We start from the raw sequence: 25,534 nt of genomic DNA, 5'->3' as shown, positions 1-25,534 counted from the left end.
TCTTAAGTCACAAGAATCAAAGTACAAGTATACGGATCATATTACCTTGTCGTTATGTACAAGGAAATGATCTTCAAGATCACCTGCCTGGAGGTTCGCACTGCACGCCTATACCACAGCAAGTAAGTAGGTAAAGGGCACACTACACTAGTACAATGCAGCAGTACATACAGGTCATTACTATATCAGTCTTTATTGGTATGCTTAAAAATCCATACAATAAAATGCATAGGATGTATAGAGATGGATATTAACAAGCAGATGTGTTAAAGTGTATCTGACTTAATTTTTTGTTGTTGCAGGAATCAATAGTGCAAGTGATTTTAAGAAATTCTCCATTACAGAGAAGCAAAGTGAAGACTGGTTTGTTGTATCCTATTACAACCTATAGAAGGGGAGGGGCCGAGGGGGATGAATGAGCAGGAAGAGCAGAGAAGCAGCTGTACAGTTTGGAGACTGTCTGGGCATCTAAACCTCTGGATTCACAGGTCAGAAAGGTCAGTGCTTATCTGGGAGCTTGGTGAGAGAGGATTGCAGGATGTAGTGTTTTGCAGGGCTGCCTTTTCTCCTCTCCGTGCTCATTCATCCCCTCGACCCCTCCCCCCTCCATAGAGCATAATGGACTCAGAAATTCTGCTTCTTGTGAAGTGAGGGAGGGGGAGATGTAGGAAAACTGCTTTTTGAGTACAGAAGGGAATTCTTTGCTTAATACAACCTATTACAGAGTTTTCTAAAATCGCTTGTACTATTGATACTTTTTATACACAATAGTTCCAATGGACACTAATATAAAATATAGTATTTTGCGGTTTCCATCTAGCGGAATTGATGACCCTTAATTTTTTTTATAGTCCATAAATACTATTACAAATAGCCCATAAATACTGTCATTTACACATACAAAAAGGATATGATACAAAATATTGCATGAAATTTATTAGCATGATTTAAAATCTACACCCAAAATTTACATATAGTGCAAGGAAAATTCAATAGAAAAAAGCAACTCATTGCCACAGTACTTAAAAAATCATATTAGTGTACATCAATAATGGTAAGCATGAAGATCACTGTTATCACCTATGTAGTGTACCCACATAGCCTCCCAGGCTTCCTAGGCATAAATATACCCAACCTATAATAGGTTATCAGCCTGAATCAAGACACGTGCTTACCCATGGCAATGATGTCGCAAACCCCTATACTATTCTATACTATTGATACTTATCAATTTCTGAAAAGTGACATTTAAAGGGACAGTGTCATCAGAAAATGACATTATGTAAATAATATTTTTATGTTAAACATATTTTTAAAGAATTTTTGGTGACAATTTTTTCTAAATTTTCTTTTGTCTATCTATATGTGGTGTGTGCTCCACCGGTCACTTGCTTAGATGGTAACGTGTGACGCCACTTCTGTGGTGGTTGGTCGGAATATAGCTTAGTCAGATGGTATACTGTCGGGATGCCAGTGCCGGTTGGGCACACAGGTATGGTGGCACACCTGCTTTTAGTTTAGGGAGGCTAGCCATACCCCTTTCCCCTTTGGTTGGTGACCTGTCGGGCTGTGAGGGGGTCCCTTGGGTACTTTTCATGGTGGTCCGGAGTGGAGTTGTGACCCACCCGGACTATCGGTACCACCACCCACAGAAAGAGGAGATGACCCAAGAATGTATCGTCCACTGTGAAGGTGCTGGAGAAATAACCACTGAAACCCATTAGCATAAATAGATGTACTATAGGAATACTTTGTACAATAGTTGATAGTAGACTGTAAACCTGACAAGATGGGAACTGCACTGAGGACCTTTCATGTAGGAGAGCGGTGAGTAGTTGAGAGGAGCTTGTGCAGAGAATTTAGAACCGTAGAGAGGAGTTTAGACTGCAGGTTCAGAGTAGGGGAGAGGAGGATGTTGTAAGAGTCCCAACCCAGGGTAGAAGTGTGCTCTGTTAGAAGAAGAAGAAGTAGAATACTGAAGACTTGATAAGTCGTTTACTTGTGCCTGTGTTTTGACTTCTTGTCTTTATACCACCTTTTGCCCACCAGTGTCGGGCGACCTGTCCTAGAGGGTGACACAAGCCCCAGACCCTGTTACCTGGGTTGAGCAGTGTGGCCAAGGTTCCCTGGTGACACCTATGCTGCGAGATAGAGTATGTAGGCTTCTAGCAACTTTGCTCTATCCGGATCAGTTCCTTTTATCAGGATACTGTCCTTCACTCTTAGACTGGTTCTCGGTGTGGGTTGGGGTTTTCTCCAACTTGTCCTCTCCCTTGAGTAGCCTAACACTGCATAGTGTGTGGAAGTGCTGCCTTCAAGAAAAGGGTGTCTAAGTCTCCCATATACGTCTGCTCTGTTCAACAACTAGACTAAGACTGCAGAGTGTAGCTCTGGAGTGGGGACCTGGCAAAGCCAGGGTTCAGATGGACCATGATAGGGACCAACTAATCTTGCTTCCTCTCTGCTCAGAAACGTGGCTAAGACTGACTAGGTGTGGGTGTATGCTTCCTCACCCAATATGACGACTTCCTACAGGTGATGTAACAACCCCTGTGAGTGGTGGGGAAGAAAAGCATAGAAGAAAGGAGCTCAGAGATAGGTAGAGAGAAAGAGAAGGTATTCATTGGCGTACAGATCACAATAAGCAATAACTCTTTGGTTACCTACAGCTGTTCAAAACATAAGTACCATTACATAGAATAGTGACATCTTGTGGCAAAACTTTGGTACTGCTTCATGACCACAGTTTACTTAGAGTGCAGACTTTTTCGAATGGTATAACCATAAGCAACACCGGTGGTGGGACACTGCATATATTATATAATCAGGGCCGACCTTAGGGGTGTGCGAGCTGTGCATTCCCAGCAGGAAGGGGGCACCACCTGCCTCCGATCCTGCTTAAATCAGTGCAGGAACTTTGTTCAGTATAACTGCTGCTCTTACACGCACATAGAGAAAACAGGATCAGAGGCTAAATGTGTGCCAGTGTTAGCAGTGTATATATATATATATATATATATATATATATATACAGTGTGCCTATATGTGTCTGTGTTAGAAGTATATACAGTGTGTGTTTGTGTAAGCAGTATATATAGTGTGTGTGAGTTTCTGTATGTATGTGTATATGCGCCTGAATGTATGTCTGTACTTGTGTGTATGTACATATGTGACTGTATGTATGTATGTATGTGTGTGTATATGTGTCTAAAAAAGAAAATTCTGCACATCTGCCCGGCTCTGTATATAACAATCTTGAAACCTCGCAGTCTTCATTCTCACCACTGGGGCTAAAACTAAGCGGAGACTTCCTGTTGTGGTGATAAGAGGAGGCTGCTGTAAAGTGATCTATATTGCATCACAGCATCATGTGACACCAGTAGATAATAGCAGCTCCCTGTGAGATGACCTCTTTATAGGTCACAGAGCATGCTCAGTAATGTCTCACATTCATCTAAAGGGGATGGGGTCAGTTTTGCTGTAAAGCATGTCACTAAAGGCTGTTAAGAACAGGCGAGATGACAGCCCCCATAACAATGTACAAAAAGTGAAATTAAAAAAGTACAGTCATAAAACAGAAACAGATTGGAGTAAAATATCTTTAAGCATCTGACTCTAATCAGCAGAAGAAAATTTAGGTGACACATTCACTTTAATTGACAGTTACACTTTTAAGTATAACACAATACTCCTTATGTTTACACATATGTCTTTAGCCAGTCAGCAGTCCAGGGAAGGTATGAGTAAGGGGAGTAGTTGCCGCACAGACTCTGCTGGGGTCTGCCGATGGCTGCTTCCAAGATGGTTGTGACTCCTCCAATGTCTGTACCCAGCAACTCTTGGGTGTTTGTGCTGATCGGAAGTGCTGGGTGGTTTATGGATGGCTCTTGAGGCTGCCGAACTGAGTAGGCCTCAGTAACCCAAATGTGACCCCTTGGCTGGATCGTCTGGGTATGTCGGAGAGGGTCTAAGGGAATCGGTGGCTTAGGGGGCCGATGGTGGGTGGGAAACTGTAAGTTAGCCAAAGTGAGGATGAGAGTTCAGTGGAAAACGCCCTGTCTCTTAGCCACGCAGGCCATGCCCCATTGGATTATTTTAGACTATTTTATACATATTGGCCCAGAACATTATTACTGAACGTCATTGGCTTTAGAGTTATTCTTTACATTCATATTGTATCTGTTTTCTTGTTGTGAATGTCAGGCTTATCCTCTCCTCTTAGCTGCTCCTCTCCTCTTATTCTCTCCTCTTCGCTGTTTGTTCAGTGATGTATCTTCATATTTGGTTTGTATCCTTTCAGCTTTTTTATTTCTTTCTTCTCTTCCTCGGACAATCCATTGTGCTCCAAGCTAGAACCAAACACAGAACCCGTTATTGGTAACACAGTACTGTACGGATTCTCTCATGACCTCAGATTAGTCAGCGATCGGGGTCTCTACAGTCTTGTGAAATCTATGACCATCCCTAAAAACTAAATGACCAAAGCCATTAGTTTTCTCTGGAGCTAAAAGGATGACAAAGCTACACACAATGTCATACACCTTGTACATATGCATGCCCAGGGTTCTCAGAAACAGAAAACCATCTAGAACGTGTAACATGGCTACATGCTAGGACTCTGAACTCACCACTCAAACCAGAAGGATACTAAATATCTCAAAGTAGGAACAAAAAATTGAGAAGCCTACTGGGAGACAAAAATGTACAAAACATTATGCATGCTACCAATACCGCACCAAACAAAAACTGGATGAATAGGTAACAGATAAAAGGTAGCCCTAATGGCTAACTTTGCTTAAAGGTCCGCGCTGATATCTCTCAACACATGCCATTGCCACATCAAAAGAAGGTTAAGATGTAGTGCAAAGAGGAAGTCAATGACATGTCTGCTGGATATGATGAATGACAAATGAAATAAATTGTTCTTTGGGTATAAGAGTCTATATATCCCCTGAGTATGCTGGTAATAGGTAAAACATGTAGGGGAGGCCTAAAGGGAAACAATCACCTCCCTTATCTTTCAACTAGAGGCTCATCCTAAGTACCTATCAACCATCCCTACTAGGCCTCTTTCAATCAATTTCTCTTTGACTTTAGTCATACCAAAGCTGCTCGGGGAGGTGACAAACATGGAATACAAAAGCAAACCTAGCTGCCTGCCTATTTGGATGAGGTGTGAGACACTAGCGAGACCCCCTGAGACACATGAAACCTGTTCCATGGTCCCTGAAGTTGATTTTCTTTTTAACCTTTGGAATGGCCATGGGCTTCTCTCCAGCCCTGCATCTAGAACATTCAACTTTTATCCAAAACTTGTGCCAAATGCATTATACATTTCTCTGAACACAATTATATAAGAGCCCAGAGACCAGATGGACCAGGTGATCTTTTTCTGCCAACACGCCTACTGTCGTACTGCTAACCCAAAGTCACCCAATGCTGATTTGCTCTATAGATATAGGCCAAGACTGATGTCCTCATGAGCTAATTCTTAAAAGGGGCAGTTCTTTCTGCTTATATCATTCTTCAATAAATCATCTCAATAAACCCTTAAAGTGTTTCTTATTGAATTGAGATGACGGACCAGTGCAGAGCAATTTCACGGAGCCTTCTCCCTTGTGACATTCTCCTCTACATAAAAAACCTGCAACCAGTTTGAGAAAGTTAAGGCGATCGATCTATACCTTGGGCACTCCTTCTACACTCTTTACCTTTGTCCAATTTAACCTGATCAAGGTTAAACTCATTCTTCAATCTGGCCTCTAAGAGACCTTCAAAGCAATCACACCCGTTACTTTCAGTGCGTCCACTAATTTTACTTTGTCCATCACCTTCTTTGTATAACTGCTCTCTGCTAACACAACCCATTGAGAATCACACATCACAATTAATCCATCTACCAAACAACTCTGGCTTTATCCTAGAAAACAACCGCATACTTTACACTAAAAACTAAACTGAACCTTCCCAGACCACCTTAACCCAAAAATGGTGGTGAACGCAACTAACTATGCCTGAGGGGGTGTCCTGGAGGTTGTAACTCCAGAAAGACATTGCCAGAACTATAGGCAACCCAACAACCAACCCAGGACTCGTGGCATTACTGCCTACTGCACACTTTTTGGATTCTTGAGACCTGGTGATCGTTCATGCAAGCCTGCCCTTGATCTACTGGCCTGTAGACTGACAAGGAGACTCTGGGTTCAATTAGAGAAAATGATCTGTTTCTTCCCCCCATGGTCAGAATGTTGGTAATCTTCCATGGCATCTGTCAGGATTTAGTTACCTGGACAGCTGCCAGTCAGCAAGGAGCAATGCTCTGCAGCTGAAAATTCATGAGCCTTGCACACCTAGGGAGATGTTCTGCAAGAGCCTCCTGGAGTGACAGGCCACATGGGCCAATAGGAGAGCCAGGAGGCCCCAACAATCAGTTGTATGGGTGGTGTCTGGGCCCTCCATTTAAACATACTCATATCTGCTAGCTGTGCCTGTGCTGTGGTTTTGCCCTGTACTCTAGTAAACCTTATATCCCTACCTTGGGGCTATGTTCACACTACGTATATTTCCGCTCGTAGTGCGAACCGCAAATATACGCACATAGTTTTGAGGTTGATGCGTTCGCTGGGAAGTATACGATATACGCCCGCACAGTGCACACTACGTATGAGCTTACGGCCGGATCGTATATGGCGCCATGAAAAATGAACAAGACCATTGTTTGAGGACGGAAATGTTCAAACTCACGGCCGTGGATTTCAGTGCGGTCCCATATGAAGTACTTATTTCAGTCAAATTTAACTTGATTTTTCGATCCCAAAGGTTCTGTGAGTCTTACTGGGCTGGGCAAAGATTTCCAAGTAAATGACCTGCCTCAGATCGCTACGAAACAAGCTAGGAAGCATAACTGTACTACGGGCGTATGTTCGCGGTGCGTACGCATCCGGCGCATGTCTATTTTTCCCACGCCCATAGTTTCAGCCACACATGTACGGCGGTGTAAGAACTACGGCCGGAATCGTACGCAGTGTGAACATAGCCTGACTCTGTATGCCCAGACCTCTTGTTTGTTTTCCATGACTTTGGTTTAGGTCTGTCTGATTTTGTACTTTTGCGTGACCTCGGCTTGTTTAAGGTATCTCCCTACGGTTCTGTCTTGTTTATGCTTTGCTCTCTCAGTTGTGTACCCTGGCTGTATTTTGGTGGTGCCCACCTTTTCCATAAACCCTGGCTGTATCTGACATCGGTTTTGGTTCTGATTCTTATTTGTTCCAAGTTGGTTGTGACATGGAATGTCGACTATTCTACCCTGATGGCCCCATAGCGGCTTAAGGGCTGTTTCCCAGTTGGGGTCTAACAGACCTCACATATCAAGGTGTAGACCATGTATATCTTGTACTGCTCATGAGAAGAAGGGAGACAGGGGGCGCTTCCTCATGTGATAAAAGATAGCCAGGTGGATGGAAACAAGATCTTACAGGGATCCACTCACCTGGGTAGGTTGTGCAAAAATTAGGCACAACTCTATATGTAGCATGAAAGAGTATACTCCGCAGCTGTACTGGGGGACATCACCACCAACGGTGGGAGAAGCAAATGTAGATGTGTAATCAGCCGATTACAGGACCAGGAATCGAATCCACACCAGAGTATAGTGAGCGCAGAAGTATATAAATTTGCACACAGCGGTGCAGCCAGGAATCATCCAGAGGTAGATGGCATAATAGGCATATATTCTTTATTGCTATTGCGACGCGTTTCGGCCCATGTTAGACGAAATAGGGCCGAAACGCGTCGCAATAGCAATAAAGAATATATGCCTGTTATGCCATCTACCGCTGGATGATTCCTGGCTGCACAGCTGTGTGCAAATTTATATACTTCTGCGCTCACTATACTCTGGTGTGGATTCGATTCCTGGTCCTGTAATCGGCTGATTACACATCTACATTTGTACTGCTCATGGCTCAGTCCTGTTTACATCTCTTATACTTACTTTACGGCATCTATCCTGCAGGCTGGATTGCCCAGAGCGTCCATCAAGTCACTGAAGTGTGAACCAGACAGATGATTACTAGACAGGACAAGTTTCTTCAGGGACCGGTTAGTCCTTATCAAAGATGCCAACTGGGTGCAGGATGTGTCTTGTAGATCATTACCAGTTAAACTGGGGAAAAAAAAGAGATGTAGTTACTTATTCACAAAGCGTTAGTATAAAATCTGTAAATTATGAACGTGGAGAGAAAATGTCACCGGCTGTTAGTAACATTCATAAATGTCATCACTAGAAGCCGCCTCTGTGTGTGTGTGTGTGTGTGGGGGGGGGGGGGGGGGGAGTCAGAAATTGCAGACCTTCCTCTATCACCTATATAAAGTTGTAAGTTTCTTACGGCCTTTTTCCATTGCTGTCTTTTTGTACTTGCCTTTTTATGTAGCTTTTAACCCCCTGAGAACCCACTCTGTATTATATGGTGTAGGCAGGCGTCTTTGACAATAATGCAGTGTTGTGGTGTTCTGATTGTATGGACAGTCAGGAGCAGGATTATGAGTGTAATAAAGAGCTACAATGGAGATCACAGAAATCTGAAAAGGAAAACAGAGGGAAATATCCCTTTTTGTTTGCATCATAGCAAGAACATGATTTTGACCTATACTATGCACAGGTACTCAGCAAAGGGTTAAAGGGATACTTTGAAGAAGAAAAAATTCAGATCAACTATTTAGAAATCTCCAGTCTATCTCCAGTCAATCAGCTGCTGTATGTCCTGCAGAAAGTGGTGTATTCTTTCCAGTCTGACACAGTGCTCTCTGCTGCCACCTCTGTCCATAGCAGGAACTGTCCAAAGCAGCAGTTTACATAGAAAATATGTCCTGCTCTGGATAGTTTCCTGACATAGACAGAGGTGGCAGCAGAGAACACTGTGTCAAACTGAAAAGAACACATCCTGCATGACATACAGCAGCTGATAAGAACTGGAAGTATAAAAAATGCAGACCTAATATTTTACATATAATAAATTTCTAGAAGTAACTAGAAAACAACAAATAACATACACATAGGGGGAGATTTATCAAACATGGTGTAAAGTGAAACTGGCTCAGTTGCCCCTAGCAACCAATCAGATTCCACCTTTAATTTTCCAGAGAGTCTGTGAGGAATGAAAGGTGGAATCTGATTGGTTGCTAGGGGCAACTGGGCCAGTTATACTTTACACCATGTTTGATAAATCTCCCCCATAGTATTTGAATAACCTGATCTATAAATCTTTTTTTTCTATCTCTATGATTTTGGGTGATGGGTGAATGGTCCCATAAAAATATTTTCTATGTGATAAACATATAATTTTTTAACATGGTAGGTCAGTTCTTTATATGGCATCCATCCCTAGCATCCATTTATTGCCAAACGATTTCAACTGGTTTTTATGCCATATGCAAGCCTTTATGCCTTATGGGTGATGGGTGCACCAAATGGGTGCCTAACAGTGCCACCCATCACCTATAGACTATAGACTATAATGGAATTAATGGATTTGTCATTAGAAAACTCACAATTATCTGTTCACGAGCACTTATATTAGCCTACGGGTGCCAAGTGGCACTATTGGGTATTTGTCAGGGTTGGCAAGTATATATTGGATTTTTTTTCACAAATTTATGTTAATATGAGGACAGAAATATGAAGTGAAAGGGGCATTATATGTATTATTAACCCTTTAAGGACAGAGCAAATTTCCATTTTTGCGTTTTCGGTTTTTCCTCCTTGTGCATAAAAGGCCATAGCACTTGCATTTTTCCACCTAGAGACCCACATGAGCCCTTATTTTTTGTGTCACTAATTGTACTTTGCAATTACAGGCTGAATTTTTGCATAAAGTACACTGCGAAACCAGAAAGAAATTCAAAGTGTGGTGAAATTGAAAAAAAAAACGCATTTTGTTTATTTGGGGGAAATGTGTTTTTACGCCATTCGCTCTGGGGTAAAACTGACTTGTTATATATGTTCCTCAAGTCGTTACGATTAAAACGATATGTAACATGTATAACTTATATTGTATCTGATGGCCTGTAAAAAATTTAAACCATTGTCAACAAATATACGACACTTAAAACCGCTCCATTCCCAGGCTTATAGCGCTTTTATCCTTTGGTCTATGGGGCTGTGTCAGGTGTCATTTTTTGCGCCATGATGTGTTCTTTCTATCGGTACCTTGATTGCGCATATATGACTTTTTGATCGCTTTTTATTACAATTTTTCTGGATTTGATGCGACCAATAATGCGCAATTTTGCACTTTGGGATTTTTTGGCGCTGACGCCATTTACCGTGCGAGATCAGGAATGTGATTAATTAATAGTTCGGGCGATTACGCACGCGGCGATAGCAAACATGTTTATTTATTTATTTACTTTTATTTATAACCTGGGAAAAGGGGGGTGATTCAGACTTTTATTAGGGGAGGGGGCTTTTTACTAATAATGACATTTTTTTTTTAACTTTTACACTTATACTAGAAGCCCCCCTGGGGTTAGGGTTATTCCCCCTGGGGGACTTCTAGTATAAGTGCTTTGATCTCTCATAGAGATCTCTGCAGCATAGATATGCTGCAGAGATCCATGAGATAGGCATTCGTTTACTTCCGGCTGCAAACGAGTGCCGAGACGGGGACGGCGCCATCTTGGACGCGTCCCCGGCCGGCTTCAGTTACGGAGATCGCTCCTCCGGGATAACATCCCGGAGGAGCAATCTCCCCACTAGACACCAGGGATGACGCTGCGTCCGGTAATCGGATGCAGCTGTCATGTTTGACAGCTGCATCTGATTACTGTATTAGCGGGCACGGCGATCGGACCGTGCCCGCTAATACCTACGGTCCCGGACTACACGCGGCACCCGGGACCGGCGCGGTTCAGCGCCACGCGGCCCCGCTCTGAACTCCCTTACCGGCATCAGGGCGTAAATTTACGCCCGATGTCGTTAAGGGGTTAAAGAGTCACTGCCGTATTTTTTTTTTTTTTTTGCAGAAACCAATAGTCCAGGCGATTTTAAGAAACTTTGTAATTGGGTTTATTAGCCAAATATGCCATTATCTGCATTTAAAAGCCTTTTCCCAGGTCCCCCCCTCCCTCCTCTTTTCCATCTACTGCAAAAAATATGGAAATTGTGACTTGCATGAGTTGCATGAGTCACACTCTGTCTGTTCCTATAGAGAGGGGAGGGGGGAGGAGGAAGGAGAGAGTTAGCCAGCAGCAGAAAGCAGAGAACAAAGGGATTACAGACACTGGGTGACAGCTGTAATCAGAGCTCAGAGCTGTGACACTTTAAATAGACACTACAGTTCCTACAAGTAACAAAAACTTTATACTATGTCAACATTAAAAGGAGTCCCATGAGTCACTGGGACAGTCTACTGGGGCTCCTCACAATTTCACTGACTTTAATTGATAGATTTCCTTATCTTCCTATACTGGGAGAGATTTCTCAATCAAGGTCAGCAAGGAGACACCATCCGGGACCACCATGATGACTTTTGCTTCAGCCAGCATGAAAGTGATGACAGGATACCTTGAAGTGCAAACAGTTAATTTGGTAAAACCTTTGGAGCATAAAATAAAAAGAATAAAATTCCATATATAACTTGTACCGCACATGGCTCAGTCCTGTACACATCTCTTATACTCACTGCAATTTCTCTATCCTGCATCCTGGACTGGACAGAGCGTCCATCAAGTCTTTGAAGTGAGGACCAGACAGACGGTTATGAGATAGGACAAGTTTTCTCAGGGACCGGTTATTCCTTAATCCAGATGCCAACTGGGTGCAGGAAGCATCTAATAGGTCATTATGAGCCAAACTGTAAAAATAAAATTATTTTTCAGTGACGTGTCCATTGAGCATTAGAATAAAATCTATAGATTGTGAATGTGGAGAGAAAATGTCCCCGCTTGTTAGTAACATCCATAAATGTCATCACTAGAAGCCACCTCTTGTGTGTGATATTGACAGCTACAGACATCAGATCCATATGCAGTGTCCCAGAACCCATGTGCCACTGCTGGGTCTCAAGTCTTCAGTTGGCACTGAATGTATGTTTTGTTGAATTGTCCTGTGCATCTGTAGGTAGGGTGCAGTAATGCTTTTGACCATAAGATGGCATTAACTGTTGTTCCTTCCACAGCCAGAACTTTGAAATTCTAAGTATGTTTTATTACTTGTGAGTGGGTGAGAGGATGATTGGCAGCTTACTCCCTCCTACTCAGCCATCAGAGGCTTTTTCTAAAAGGTTTTAACCTCAGGCTGCTGCTGTACTCAACTACTGATAAAGAAGGGACCCAACCTTTGTACATCATGGAGGATTGTCCTATTCAAGTCTTAACCCCTCAACAACCCATGACGTATATGTCATGACGCCGATAGGGGATACACAGAGGGCTCACGACCAATGTTCCCTCTAAGCTTCAGCTACTACTGAGTGGAATGGCAAGAGAGCGGGGCAATGTCCAAGGACAGTAAGGAAAACCAAAATCTAAACACAGGAACGTGGGTACCTACTCAAAGTATTAAAGCTAATGTAGCAAAGCAAATTAAATATAGTGGATATACTGATAGGTGGGCATCCCCTGCAGGTAACTACCAAATAGTAAGCCCCCCAGTATGTAGTATCCCCCTGGCAGATAGCCCCTCCCCCCAAGTATGGATTATCTCCCAATGTAGTAGGTAATCAGCCTGTTACTTACACCCCCCTCCCAGTAGATAGCATCCCCCATGCTTGGCATATCTCTAGTTAGTTAGCACCCCCCATGTTAGACACAGTGGCATAGCGAATAAGGTCGCACTGTGTGTGAGGTAAAATATGGAGCAGGATAGATGTCAGTCCTATCAGGAGGATTATGAGAGGAAAGTAAGTCTATTGTGTAAGTCTGGAGTAACCTATTTATTCTCAGGTAGACAAAGAGAGAGATCATCATCATCCATGTTTGTTTAAGGTAAACTGAAGGAGATAGACTGAGAGAAAGAAGCCTCCATCTTGTCTCACAGATTGTTACAAAAAAACAGACAGTAAAAAGACTAAACAAGGTGGCTCTAATGCGGAGCTAAGCATTGTGATGTGAGATGGACAGGGCATATAGCTTACAATGTGGATAATATCCAGGGCTGAGCAGTTATATCACAGCTTCCATATATTATACTGAGGAAACAGCTGCGGGTGCCGCCATTACAGATAACTCCATTCTGACAGGAAATCAGCATATGGGGTAATTGTTAATCCTGCCCCGACCGCAATCCCGCAGTTACAGAAAATCCATCATGCCCCACATGTACTCAAAATATATCAGTGTGTAAGATGATTTCTTCCAGAAAAGGTCATTGATGCACGGATGTCCAGGTCACATTGAAGCAGCGCTATCCTCCTCCTTCCAAAAGCCATAACAGGGCTGGTTGGAGGCATTATTTTTTGCAGCATAGTCTATAGTTCAGCAATTCTGGTGTTTCCCCCCCCTCTTTTCATTTACGCCGCATGGGAACAATATCGTTATATGCTATGATAACAATTTTTTTGCTGTTGTTGTTTTCTTTTTACATTTTTTTTATTTGTAAAATGTGAAAGGGGGTGATTAAAACTTTTTATTGGGGAGGTTTTTTTTTTTTTTTAGTATTTTTTTAAAACATTTTTATTATTTTTCTATATACTTTATTAGTCACCCTAGGGAACTATTACCTGCAATTATTATATTGCATTCACTGATCAATTCTATGCCAGTGCATAGCCTAAAGTGTAACTGTCACTCAGGTTTTCACACAGGTCCAGCTGTGTAATCCTTTGTTCTCTGCTCTCTGCTGCCGACTAATCTCCCTCCTCCCCCCTCCCCTTTCCATAGAACAGACAGGGCTCGACTGATTTCCTGATAATAAGTAGCAAATTAGAGAGAGGAGGGAGGGGGGGGGAAGTCTTTTTGCATGCAGATAATGGCATATTTGCCTAATAAACAACAGCACAGGTGATTTAAAGAAACTTTGTAATTGGGTTTATTACCCGAAAAATGCATTTTTATCATAAAAAAGCAATTTGAAGCACCACCCCCTATCTTCATGGTTCTCTTATGGAGAGCGGAGGGATTGAGAGAGATGAGGCACCAAAACAGGACAACAAAGAGTTAATTTACAGCTACATCACCGAGCTATCTCCTCTAAAGTCAGCACTGACCTCTCTGACCTCTGAATAGCGGCTTTCACACAGGTTCCGCTGTGTAATGAGCAGTAAATTCAGATAATGGCATATTTGCCTAATAAACCCAATTACAAAGTTTCTTAAAATTGCCTGTAAAAACAAAACCAGTGATACTTTAATCAGTGTTATCAGCACTTTGCACCATGTGGCAGACTCTATAAGAAGATTGCAGATCCAACAGAATGGAGGTAAGTATTATGTCTCTGTTTGTCAGGGAAAGTGATCAGAAACCATGCAGTGACATCGATCAGTCAGTGACATGTACTGCTCTTGTCACTGACACCCTTAAAGTATACGTTCACTATAGATCGCAGAATTTAAGAGGTTAATGGCAGACAGTAGCTCAATCACTGCTGCCTGTCATTATGCCCGGTTCCTGGCACATTAGTGCGTTGAGGGGTGCTCACATTGAAGCAGCTCTGCACACATTAAAACCCCTCCACACCAGACACTATTATAGATGTTCCAACTGCATGGGGCATCGGCAGTAGGAATGTATATAGCGGTATGGCTGGTGTGAAGGGGTTAATTAAATGTTTCCCAATGACTATGAACATGTATTATCAGTTTAGAATATTGACAGATGTGTGATAACATTCATAAATAAATGCCACTTTTGCATCATGATCTAACTTTTCTGAAATTCTTCATTCTCGGACAGGCAGTATAAATCAGTTCTGTATCTACGGAGATAATTATCATATGGATTCAGTTACTATATTATTGCTCTCCAGGTCCATTTGAAAAGGCAGACATACAGATAGAGCTGGGTGGTAAGAATAGGATTCTAAGAGCTTGCCAGGGGGAGCTGATAGGTGCTGATGCACTTCTTTACATTTCTTTATATTAAAGTGTCACCGTCGTTAAAAATTTTATTGCAGAAATCAATAGTACAGGTGATTTTAAGAAACTTGTAAATGAATTTTTATCATGAAAAAGCAGTTTGAAGCTCTCCCCCTGTCTTTATGGTTTTCTTATGGGGAGAGAAAGTAGAGGAAGCAAAACAGGATAACAAAGAGTTAATTTACATTCACATCACAAGTTCTCTCTTCTGATAGTCACCACTGACCTCTCTGACCTCTGAATAGCACTGTGAATAGCTCCCCCCACTATGCAATCTTTTGTTCTCGGCTCTCAGCTGCCGTCTAATCCTGCTCCTTCCCCCTTCCCTCTTCATAGAACAGACAGAACCGACTGATGAAAAAACAGTCGAGATTTCCTGATTCTGAGGAGTGGATGACAGAAAGGAGAGGAGGGGGGACATGGGAAAAGGCTTTTTACATGCAGATAATGGCAGATTTGGCCAATAAACCCACAAACAAAGTTTCTTAAAATCACCTGGACTATTGATTTCTGCAAAAAAAATAAAAAATTTAACGACAGTGACACTTTAAGTCAGCCTCACAGGAAATACTGACAGTAGTCCTATATACACAATGGAGCATGTAATTTGCTACTTGTCAGACTGTGATGTGATGAAACAATGTACACCGCAGTACTGTTACTAGTAAGTTATCATTATATGGGTAAAATGCTGTATTTTTCAATAATGATAGATTTTTTTTACCACCTCCATTATATGACATGGATAGAAGAAGTGATATAAGAAAATGAGAAAATCAGGCATTAGTAGATAAATCACAAAATAAGGTGCAGTCAGCAGTTTATTTCATAGATATAGCAATGGTGCAGAGCGTAAAATCCATGTATAATGTATGCCGCACATGGTTCAGTCCTGTACACATCTCTTATACTCACTGTAATTCCTCTAGCGTGCAGGCTGGACAGGACAGAGCGTCCATCAAGTCACTGAAGTGAGGACCAGACAGATGGTTATTATCAAGGACAAGAATCTTCAAGGATTGGCAGTTCCTTATTACATATGCCAACGTGTTGCAAGAAGTGTATGGTAGATTATTACTATCCAATCTGTAACAACAAGATGAGATGTAAGTGACACATCCACAAAACATTAGCATAAAATCTGTAGATTATGAATGTGGAGAGAAGATTTTCTCCTGGCTGTTATTAACATCCATAAATGTCATCACTAGAAGCCACCTCTTGTATGTGGAGGATGTCAGGAATGGCGGTAGCTATATAATATGTCCACAAACACCAGTTTCGTGTTCTAGAAATACAAAATCCATGAGTAATGTCCTTATCTCCTGCGCTATTAGCAGCAGAAGCATTTATTCTGTCCCTGCCGTAAAAAGCTGATGCGGACAGAATAAAGCCCAATAGTGACCGCTGAAGAAAGCCGCCTGGGCAGTCACAAAAGGGCTTAAGGGGTTATCCAGTTTTAGAAAAACATGGTCACTTACTTCCACAAACAACACACTTTTTGTCTTCAGTTCAGGTGGGGTTTGCAAAAACTTGCTGTATTTAAGTAGGAGTCACTTTAAAAAAAAATGATATGTCGATAGTTTTGTTCAGACTCCGACCAATCACTAGAATAAGCCAGTTCATTTCACGATCACATGGCACAATGCTGGCGGAGAATGGGTTTAGCATTACCTTCTCCCAGATCCTTTGAGTGATTATCTGAGCCTAAACACTCAAACACCATTTGATCAAAACTTTTGATTTGTCTTTACAATATGTAAAAAATAAGGGGAATATTTACTAACAAATCTAAAAACACGATTTTGTCAAAGATGTTTTGGCATAATTTCCAATCTAATGTGTTTAGTCAAATTTATGTAAATTGTCTAATAGCATAGTAAATGTGTATTAAAAATAATGGTCTTTTAATTAGTCTAATAAATTCACCTGGAGCAGACGTAGCGATGCGCCAATATATGCGATTTATAAAAAAAATTGTGCAGTTAATAAATTTAGCTAAAAAAGAATTCTGGCGCACTTTCGATCTAATTAACAACAAAAAAATCTAATTCAAAAAGTCGCATCTAATTTGGATAGTCTTGTCTAAAAAATCTTCATAAATTTATATTAGATTTATTTTGAGCCCAAACTAGATATATTAGACTAAAAACGGGCACAATTAGTTTGATAAATGTCCCCCTATATTTTTTTAAGTAATAGGACCCATTTAATACCACAGAAATATACAAGTGAAATACTATTTTACCTGAGATTTTGGAGGTTCTGTAAAGCTGGTGCAAGTTTTTCTAATCCAGCATTGTCTAGGAAACATTCAGATAAGTTAAGTACTTTTATATTTGTGCAACTGTCCAGAATAAATGCTAACACTGTGCAGTCTAGAGCCGACATGCGAACCCTAGAAAGGTCTAAACGCATGAGGGATTTTAATGATTCCTGCACTAGAGGCTTATTTCTGGTTTCAAAGAGATAGAAGAATGTCCTGAGTAGACGTTGGTTATTTTCTTCACTTTTCACAATCCCCTGTTCTACTTGAATAAAGTTCTTTAGCCAAGTGATGACATCTATAGAAGTCTGAACTGCTTGCTTGCCCAAGATTCCGCTCAGTATTGACCTCGTAGAGCCATCTGATAGACCACACAGGAAACGGAGAAATATTTCACCACGTCCATCAGAAAAGGATTTTGCTTCTTTTAGTGACTTCTGTAATTGTTTTGAAGAATAATCAGTATAATGCACCAATGCAGACAAGAACTCCTGAACAGTGAGATGTAAGAAGGAATAGGACACAGGCTCCTCCGATTCCATCAGAAAACTTGATAAGAGCTTCGACTTATTGTCCACATGGAAAGAACCTAGCTCTCGATCATCAAAAATAATCATATGATTCATGACTCCATATTCTGCCATCCATCCCAAGGACTGCAGGACCTTCTGAGCGTCACTCTTGTCCAGGCTGTGATTGGCCAGAATGTTGGCGACAAATATAGCAAAGAGCTGGGTGACTGTTTTGGGTAATAATGATGGCGACTGGTCACTACTTGTTGTCTGGAAGCTCCTGGATAACACTGTACAGATGATCCAGCAGTAGGACGGGAGGTAACAGAACGTGTACAATGTGTTATTCTGCTTCACATAAGTAAAAGCCTTTTCTGCCAGATCAGGGTCAGGGAAGAAATTTTCAAAGTACGTCTGTCGTTCTTCTGGAGAAAATCCAGTGATTTCTACTATTCTCTGGAAGACTGTACAATCTATTGATGCCAGTTTGGTTGGACGACTGGTCATCAGGACTGAACAACCATTAAGTAGAGACCTCCTCAGTAAACTAACTACAATCTGACCACAATGTCCGTGCTGTCTAGGATTAGAGCACAGGTCACGTGATGTGAAATCCATTGTATGATTGCTTTCATCTAATCCATCAAATATGAAGAGAAGTTTTTCTGGATCTTCTAAGATGACCTGGATCTGCTTCTCCAGATCCGGGTATTGTTGGAGGATCATGGTCTCCAGACTTATTTTCTTCATTCTGTTGAGTTCTCGGAATTTGAAAAAGAAGACAAAGGAGAATCTTTGATAGAGATCGCCCCTCACCCAGTCATAGACAAACTTCTGCATCAGCGTGGTCTTCCCTACCCCCGGCACTCCGCTCACCATCACCATGTGTGGCACACTTCTTGACAGGTGGCACCAGCGGAAAATCTTGTTGGGAGAAATGCGTTGTAATTCTTTTTGAGTTTTCTTTAAATATTCCTCATGTTTTACTCCGGTCTCTATGAGTTCATTCTCAGTGCGTTCCCTAAAGTTTTTAGTAGAGACAATGATGAGGTTCACATAACGTTTATACAATGGAAAACTTTCCTTCTCCTGGTTACATTTTGGAGGCTTATTCTCTATAAGTCTCTCGTTTTTTTCATGTAAATGTTTCTTGTGACAATTCTGAAAGTCTGTAGAAAAAAGACAATAAAGAAGTCAAGATGCTGAAACAAAAGAAGTAGTTTCTACAGGATCTGTAATAATTACGCATTTAACATTTATTTCCTTGTTGACACTATGGAATATTTGCGGACGTTTCAAGCAGAGGCCGTGTGGTGGACTCCGCTTGAAGTTCTGCCTTTTCCATAGACTCAATGATATTCTCAAGCTCAACCCGCCCTCCACCCAAAGAATTGACACGGCTGGTGTACTCCACGGAAAGGGGCAGGCTGGATTGGCAACAGTAGAGTAATAACTGTAACAGGGATGAGGCAAAGGCATAGTCAAATATAGAAAGGTCAGGAAAGATGATGTAGTGGACAATCTGGAAAGCAACAGGAGAAGCTAAACAGCATAGAAGGGCACAGGTGGGAAGGCAAAGTTTGAGCGTCAGCCATGTGTCAGGATACACAGAACACAGCTACTGGAACAATATCTTTGCTTAGGAGCACAAGGAACCAACAACACTCAGGGAAGAAGAAATGGGCAGAGCAGTGTTAAATAAGTGTTGGAGGTCTACACAAGTGAACACACTGGCCCTTTAAAGCTGAAAAGACAGGCACACACTCCCTAAAGGTAAGTGGAGGAACTGCAGTGGCTAGAAACTTGGAGCACAGACCAGGAGAAGAGAGGATGCCAAAGAGCAAGCACTGCCATTGACTGCACAGGAACCACAGCAGAAGGACAGACAGGACAAGATAGCGGCAGAGCAAGGCCAATGGACACACCAAGGGGCATACAGTACATATATTCAGCCATTGCAACCATTAATGTGTATAGGGAGGCTAGGTGAGATAGCTGTTCTTTAAATTTTTCATCCCACAGTTATTAATATCACATGGCCACCATAATTTGTCATTCAACCAGTTCAACAAAAGATTAAGAACTCAAAATACTTAATTTGCATAACTATCATTGGATGTTTGCACATTGAAATATCCTTTGAAAAGACAAGACCATTTAAACAAGGAGATGTCTGACCATAAGCCACAGCATCGAATATCAGCACAGACACCTCATACCTACTGTCAAGTAGCTCCGTCGTCAGCACCCAGCTTACTCAGGCAAGAGCTGGGGCCCGCGGCGCCTCTACGGGCCGCCCAGGGCCATCCCAGGAGAATTCTGGACAGCTGTGACAGGAGAGCTTCAGCAATGGGGGAGCAAATTGTTAAGTGAGTTTTAAAAAAAAAAATCTGGTTTACACATGAGGCAGGTCTGTAAGGGGCGACTACACAAGAGGGGGCCATCTGTAAGGGACACAACACAAAGGGAACCATAAATAAGGGGGATAACACAAAGGGGGCCATTAATAAGGTAGACAGCACGGGAGGGGGGCATATATATGAGGGGCACTACAGAGAAGGGGGCCATCTAGAAAGAAGACTTAACAGAAGGGGCCATATCAAAGGGGGCTACACATGGGGGGGGAATCTATAAGGGGCACTACACAGAGGGGGGGCCATATATAAAGGGCCAATACACAGAGGAGGCATCTATAAGGGGGGCTACACAGAGGGGACCATCTAAGGGGGACTATACAGAGTGGGGGCTTCAAAAAGAGGGACAACACAGAGGGGGGCATCTATAAGGGGGACTACTCTGGGGGCCATCTATAAGTGGGCTATATAGAGGGGGGCAATCTCTAAGGGAGTGTAAACAGAGGGGGGATGTCTATACGGCGGACTAAAGAGGGAGGCCCATCTATAAGGGGCACAATGCAGAGGGGCCATCTGTAGGGAAACTTGCTCCACAAAAGCACTGAGGCTCTTTTGCCCAATGGCCCATACAAATCTATCCAACAACTGTAAGTGATTTCTATGGCATTACACCGAAAGGTGACACCAAATGATAAAGGAGACAATAGATAACGCTCACAGCTCAGGCTTTGTGTTTGTTTACATGAAGAACTTCCAGATCACAGGGGTCAGCAGTGACATCACAGCGCTACAAACCTTTAGCTCCACCCCCTCCTCTCTGAATATAGCTCCACCCCCTCCTCTCTGAATATAGCTCCGCCCACTCTACTTATAGGCAGGAAATGTCTGTTTTCCTACAAGTGCCTGTTGAGCAGCACAGTGGCTCAATGTCTGCCAATTACTTATATTATCAAATAAACTAGTCTTTTGAATCTTTTATTCTTTTATCTGTTGTAGGACTAGAAACCCCAGCACACATGTACATGTTAAGAGTTGCAGTCCTGGATTGCATATGTGGTGTCCCACTAGGGGTGTTGCAGTTGTATACACCCTTCGCAAAAGTCTGTACTTATTGTGTTATTATGGTGATGAAAGCAGTACTAAAGTTTGCTACTAGGTGTTAACCTCTGTGCCCCTCACAGCATAGCTAACCTCTGTTCCCTCAACAACATGGCTGTCCTCTGTACCCCCCCATAGCATGGATAACCTCTGTACCCCCCACAGCATGGATAACCTCTGTGCCCCCCACAGCATGGATAACATCTGTGCCCCCCCATAACATGGCTAACCTCTGTGCCACCCACAACACGGCTGACCTCTGTGCCACCCACAGAATGGCTAACCTCTATGCCCCCCACAACATGGCTAACCTCTGTGCCCCCCCACAACATGGCTAACCTCTGTGCCCCCCCCACAACATGGCTAACCTCTGTGCCCCCCCACAACATGGCTAACCTCTGTGCCCCCCACAGCATGGATAACCTCTGTGCCCCCCACAGCATGGATAACATCTGTGCCACCCATAACATGGCTAACCTCTCTGCCCCCCATAACATGGCTAACATCTGTGCCACCCATAACATGGCTAACATCTGTGCCCCCACAACATGGCTAACCTCTGTGCCCCCCACAACATGGCTAACCTCTGTGCCCCCCACAACATGGCTAACCTCTGTGCCCCCCACAACATGGCTAACCTCTGTGCCCCCTACAACATGGCTAACCTCTGTGCCCCCCACAAAATGACTAACCTCTGTGCCCCCAACAGCATGGCTAACCTCTGTGCCCTCAACAGCATGGCTAACCTCTATGCCGTCAACAGCATGGCTAACCTCTAAGCCCTCAACAGCATGGCTAACCTCTGTGCCCCCCACAACATGGCTAACCTCTGTGCCCCCCACAGCATGGCTAACCTCTGTGCCCCCAACAACATGGATAACCTCTGTGCACCCCACAATAAGGCTAACCTCTGTGCCCCCCACAATAAGGCTAACCTCTGTGCCCCCCACAACATGGCTAACCTCTGTGCCCCCCACAACATGGCTAACCTCTGTGCCCCCCACAACATGGCTGTCCTCTGTACCCCCCCATAGCATGGCTAACCTCTGTGCCCCCCACAACATGGCTAACCTCTGTGCCCCCCACAACATGGCTGTCCTCTGTACCCCCCCATAGCATGGCTAACCTCTGTGCCCCCCACAGCATGGCTAACCTCTGTACCCCCCCCCCATAGCATGGATAACCTCTGTGCCCCCCACAGCATGGATAACCTCTGTGCCCCCCACAACATGGATAACCTCTGTGCCCCCCACAATAAGGCTAACCTCTGTGCCCCCCACAATAAGGCTAACCTCTGTGCCCCCCACAATAAGGCTAACCTCTGTGCCCCCCACAATAAGGCTAACCTCTGTGCCCCCCACAACATGGCTAACCTCTGTGCCCCCCACAACATGGCTAACCTCTGTGCCCCCCACAACATGGCTAACCTCTGTGCCCCCCACAACATGGCTGTCCTCTGTACCTCCCCCCATAGCATGGATAACCTCTGTGCCCCCACAGCATGGCTAACCTCTGTACCCCCATAGCATGGATAACCTCTGTGCCCTCCACAGCAAGGCCAACCTCTGTGCCCCCCACAACATGGCTGTCCTCTGTACCTCCCCCCATAGCATGGCTAACCTCTGTGCCCCCCACAGCATGGATAACCTCTGTGCCCCCCACAATAAGGCTAACCTCTGTGCCCCCCACAATAAGGCTAACCTCTGTGCCCCCCACAATAAGGCTAACCTCTGTGCCCCCCACAACATGGCTAACCTCTGTGCCCCCCACAACATGGCTAACCTCTGTGCCCCCCACAACATGGCTAACCTCTGTGCCCCCCACAACATGGCTAACCTCTGTGCCCCCCACAACATGGCTGTCCTCTGTACCTCCCCCCATAGCATGGATAACCTCTGTGCCCCCCACAGCATGGCTAACCTCTGTACCCCCCCCCATAGCATGGATAACCTCTGTGCCCCCCACAGCATGGCTAACCTCTGTACCCCCCCCCATAGCATGGATAACCTCTGTGCCCCCCACAGCATGGCTAACCTCTGTACCCCCCCCCATAGCATGGATAACCTCTGTGCCCCCCACAACATGGCTTATAAGTACTTATTCTTTAGACCTACCTTTGAGGTCTGGGGAAAGCTCATGCCCTTCTTTATCAAGTGTGATTTGTTCAACCAGAGTGTTACCTAATAAGAAACAATAGATATCAATAAGTCTGTCTTATAAGGACCAAGTAAATGCATGGTTACCTAAACTTTTCTGAGACCGGCCGCTCCGTGACCCAGCCGGGTCACGGAACGGCCGGTCTCATACTATGTGTGACTATAGCCTAAGGGTCCGTTCATCTGTCCATAATTTGCAGTAAATCTGATGCTGTGTTCAACCATTTAGTTACATCGATATCTGCCACATCGACTGTATGTGTTACTGTGACCTTTAGGCAAATTTATCAGAATTATCTAAAACAAAAACTGATGAGCGATCCGAGCCTGCCGAACCCAGGTTCGTTTCAAACTTTGCAAAAAGTTTGATTCGGTAGTGAACCATATTTTTTCCAAAGTTCGGAGCAAGTTCGGCAACATGGAGGCCGCACATAAAAAACAAACAAAAACAAGGGTTTCCTCACCTGTCCACGCTCCCCCTGTGTCCTCCTCCGCGCTTCTGAGTCTTCAGCCCGTTCAGTTAATTACAGACTGAGACAGGATAGCGCTATAGCAAGTGATTGGCTGAGTGGACTATCACCGAAAAAAAGAGGTCGGAGAAGACAGACTTTGGGGGAGCGAGGAAATGTAAGTAAAATAGGGGGCTTTTCACAAGCCGCAGTAAAACAGATAAGCGCCTACAGGCACATCTATGACATGTCAAAAAGTTTTTAAAATAACATTGACACTTTAACAATTCGACTAACTCTGTTGCGTCATTTCAGCCTTAATTCTTGTTACCCAGCCCTGTCCACCATGGGTAATAAATGGTAGTAGTAGCCCTATTACATGGGGTACTTATTGGCTGAACTATTTATAACTGGGCCATGTATCAGTCCACAAACAACCAAATGCTAATTCATCATCTAATCAAGTCTTTTTGGCTGTCAGCTGCACACCTCCCCTTGTAATGCAGATGTGAAGCTGACGGCTGATTGCAGTAAAGGCTGCACAACTGATCCAGTCATCATTCATGCAGCCCTTCTGACACTTAATAAGAGCTAGCCTATGAGATTGGCGCTTGTTTACCCAAGGCAACTATAGTGCGTCTCTTTAGTCACAAAATGGCCTGTGGAAGGAGTCAGTGGGGCTTTATCATTTATCCTTGTGAGCCCAGGTAACTAGGGCGCCCTCAAGAAGAGGTAGGGAATAGGGTCAGTCCAGGCCTAGCTACAATGTGAATACATTTTCTGTCTGTGAGTATACGCATGTCATGCGCAGTGTTACCTGTGTGACGCAGCTCATTCAGTACAGCATACAAGCTGCTAGATTTTTTATACTTCCATAATTCATTAATAGTGAGCCACAGCGCTATCACAGCTTTTCTTCCCCTGGTAAATATGTCTTGTAGGATGATCCGGGAAAATGTTTTCCTATCATTCTCTAGATTCTGATATTTCTAGAACACAAGAAAGGTCACAAAGAAAAAAAAGGGTTATTATACAAAGATACTTAGAGTGGTATTCCCCTCTGATAACTAGAATAGAGTAGAAAGCCAGTGTCCCATTAAAGGGAATCTGTCAGCACCGCAAACTCACATGTTTGCGCATAAACCGATGTTGTCAAGGGCTGTGCGCACCGTCCTGACAGTTCGCGCATGCGTCTGTGATATTACAGGCTGTGTGCGCAGCTGCTGTAGACCGGGAAATCGACACATGTGCTGAGTGTCCCGACTGTGGGCATTGGCTTTGTCCCCTCAGCGACACAGGTAGACAGATGTTTCGACAGCTGCTTGGGGCTGGCTGTCCTTCTTCATGGAATAAATTATAATTGAGCGCAATGGTGGTGAGTGCCGAATGCTTTTCTTAGTTGCTATATATACTGTATATCATGCCTTGAGATTTGCAGGGGCCCAGGGGGTTAATTTAGTTTGACTGTTTTACAAATGATTATAATAAATAGTGTATTGATGTACGTATTAACGTGCTGCACAGGTAAGGTGTTGTTGGTCCTACAGGATCTCTTGTGTACATTGTGTTCAATCCACATTTAAAGTGTCACTGTCATTATAAAAAAAAACTTTTGAGATATCATAGAG

The 25,534-nt window shown here is 43.4% G+C and overlaps 1 protein-coding gene and 1 long non-coding RNA gene across 5 annotated transcripts in view; one reads left to right on the top strand and one right to left on the bottom strand.

Annotated features, from left to right (window-relative positions):
- The first annotated feature begins 1 nt into the window (after position 1).
- On the top strand, positions 2–19,075 carry LOC138771450 (uncharacterized). The gene is made up of 3 exons (XR_011359619.1): positions 2–122; positions 303–497; positions 16,001–19,075. It is a non-coding gene; the product is annotated as an uncharacterized lncRNA (long non-coding RNA).
- The window catches only part of LOC138771447 (NACHT, LRR and PYD domains-containing protein 3-like), a 58,992-nt gene continuing 34,802 nt past the window's right edge, over positions 1,345–25,534 (bottom strand). For 3 of the 4 annotated variants that reach the window (XM_069951145.1, XM_069951146.1, XM_069951147.1), the window contains 7 exons: positions 24,724–24,895; positions 23,416–23,481; positions 17,320–19,018; positions 15,987–16,157; positions 11,682–11,852; positions 7,994–8,164; positions 1,345–4,349 (listed from right to left, as the gene is read on the bottom strand). In XM_069951145.1, the coding sequence (XP_069807246.1) occupies positions 4,262–4,349; positions 7,994–8,164; positions 11,682–11,852; positions 15,987–16,157; positions 17,320–19,018; positions 23,416–23,481; positions 24,724–24,895 (2,538 nt within the window). In that variant the 3' untranslated portion in view covers positions 1,345–4,261. The remainder of the gene's footprint in view (positions 4,350–7,993; positions 8,165–11,681; positions 11,853–15,986; positions 16,158–17,319; positions 19,019–23,415; positions 23,482–24,723; positions 24,896–25,534) is intronic. The other variant, XM_069951148.1, reaches the window with a different exon arrangement.

This window comes from Dendropsophus ebraccatus, chromosome 13 (genome assembly GCF_027789765.1).
Source record: "Dendropsophus ebraccatus isolate aDenEbr1 chromosome 13, aDenEbr1.pat, whole genome shotgun sequence".
In the NCBI taxonomy this organism is placed as follows: Eukaryota; Metazoa; Chordata; class Amphibia; order Anura; family Hylidae; genus Dendropsophus; species Dendropsophus ebraccatus.
The sequence above is the reverse complement of the archived record's forward strand: the minus strand, read 5'-3'. Positions and strand labels throughout refer to the sequence as shown.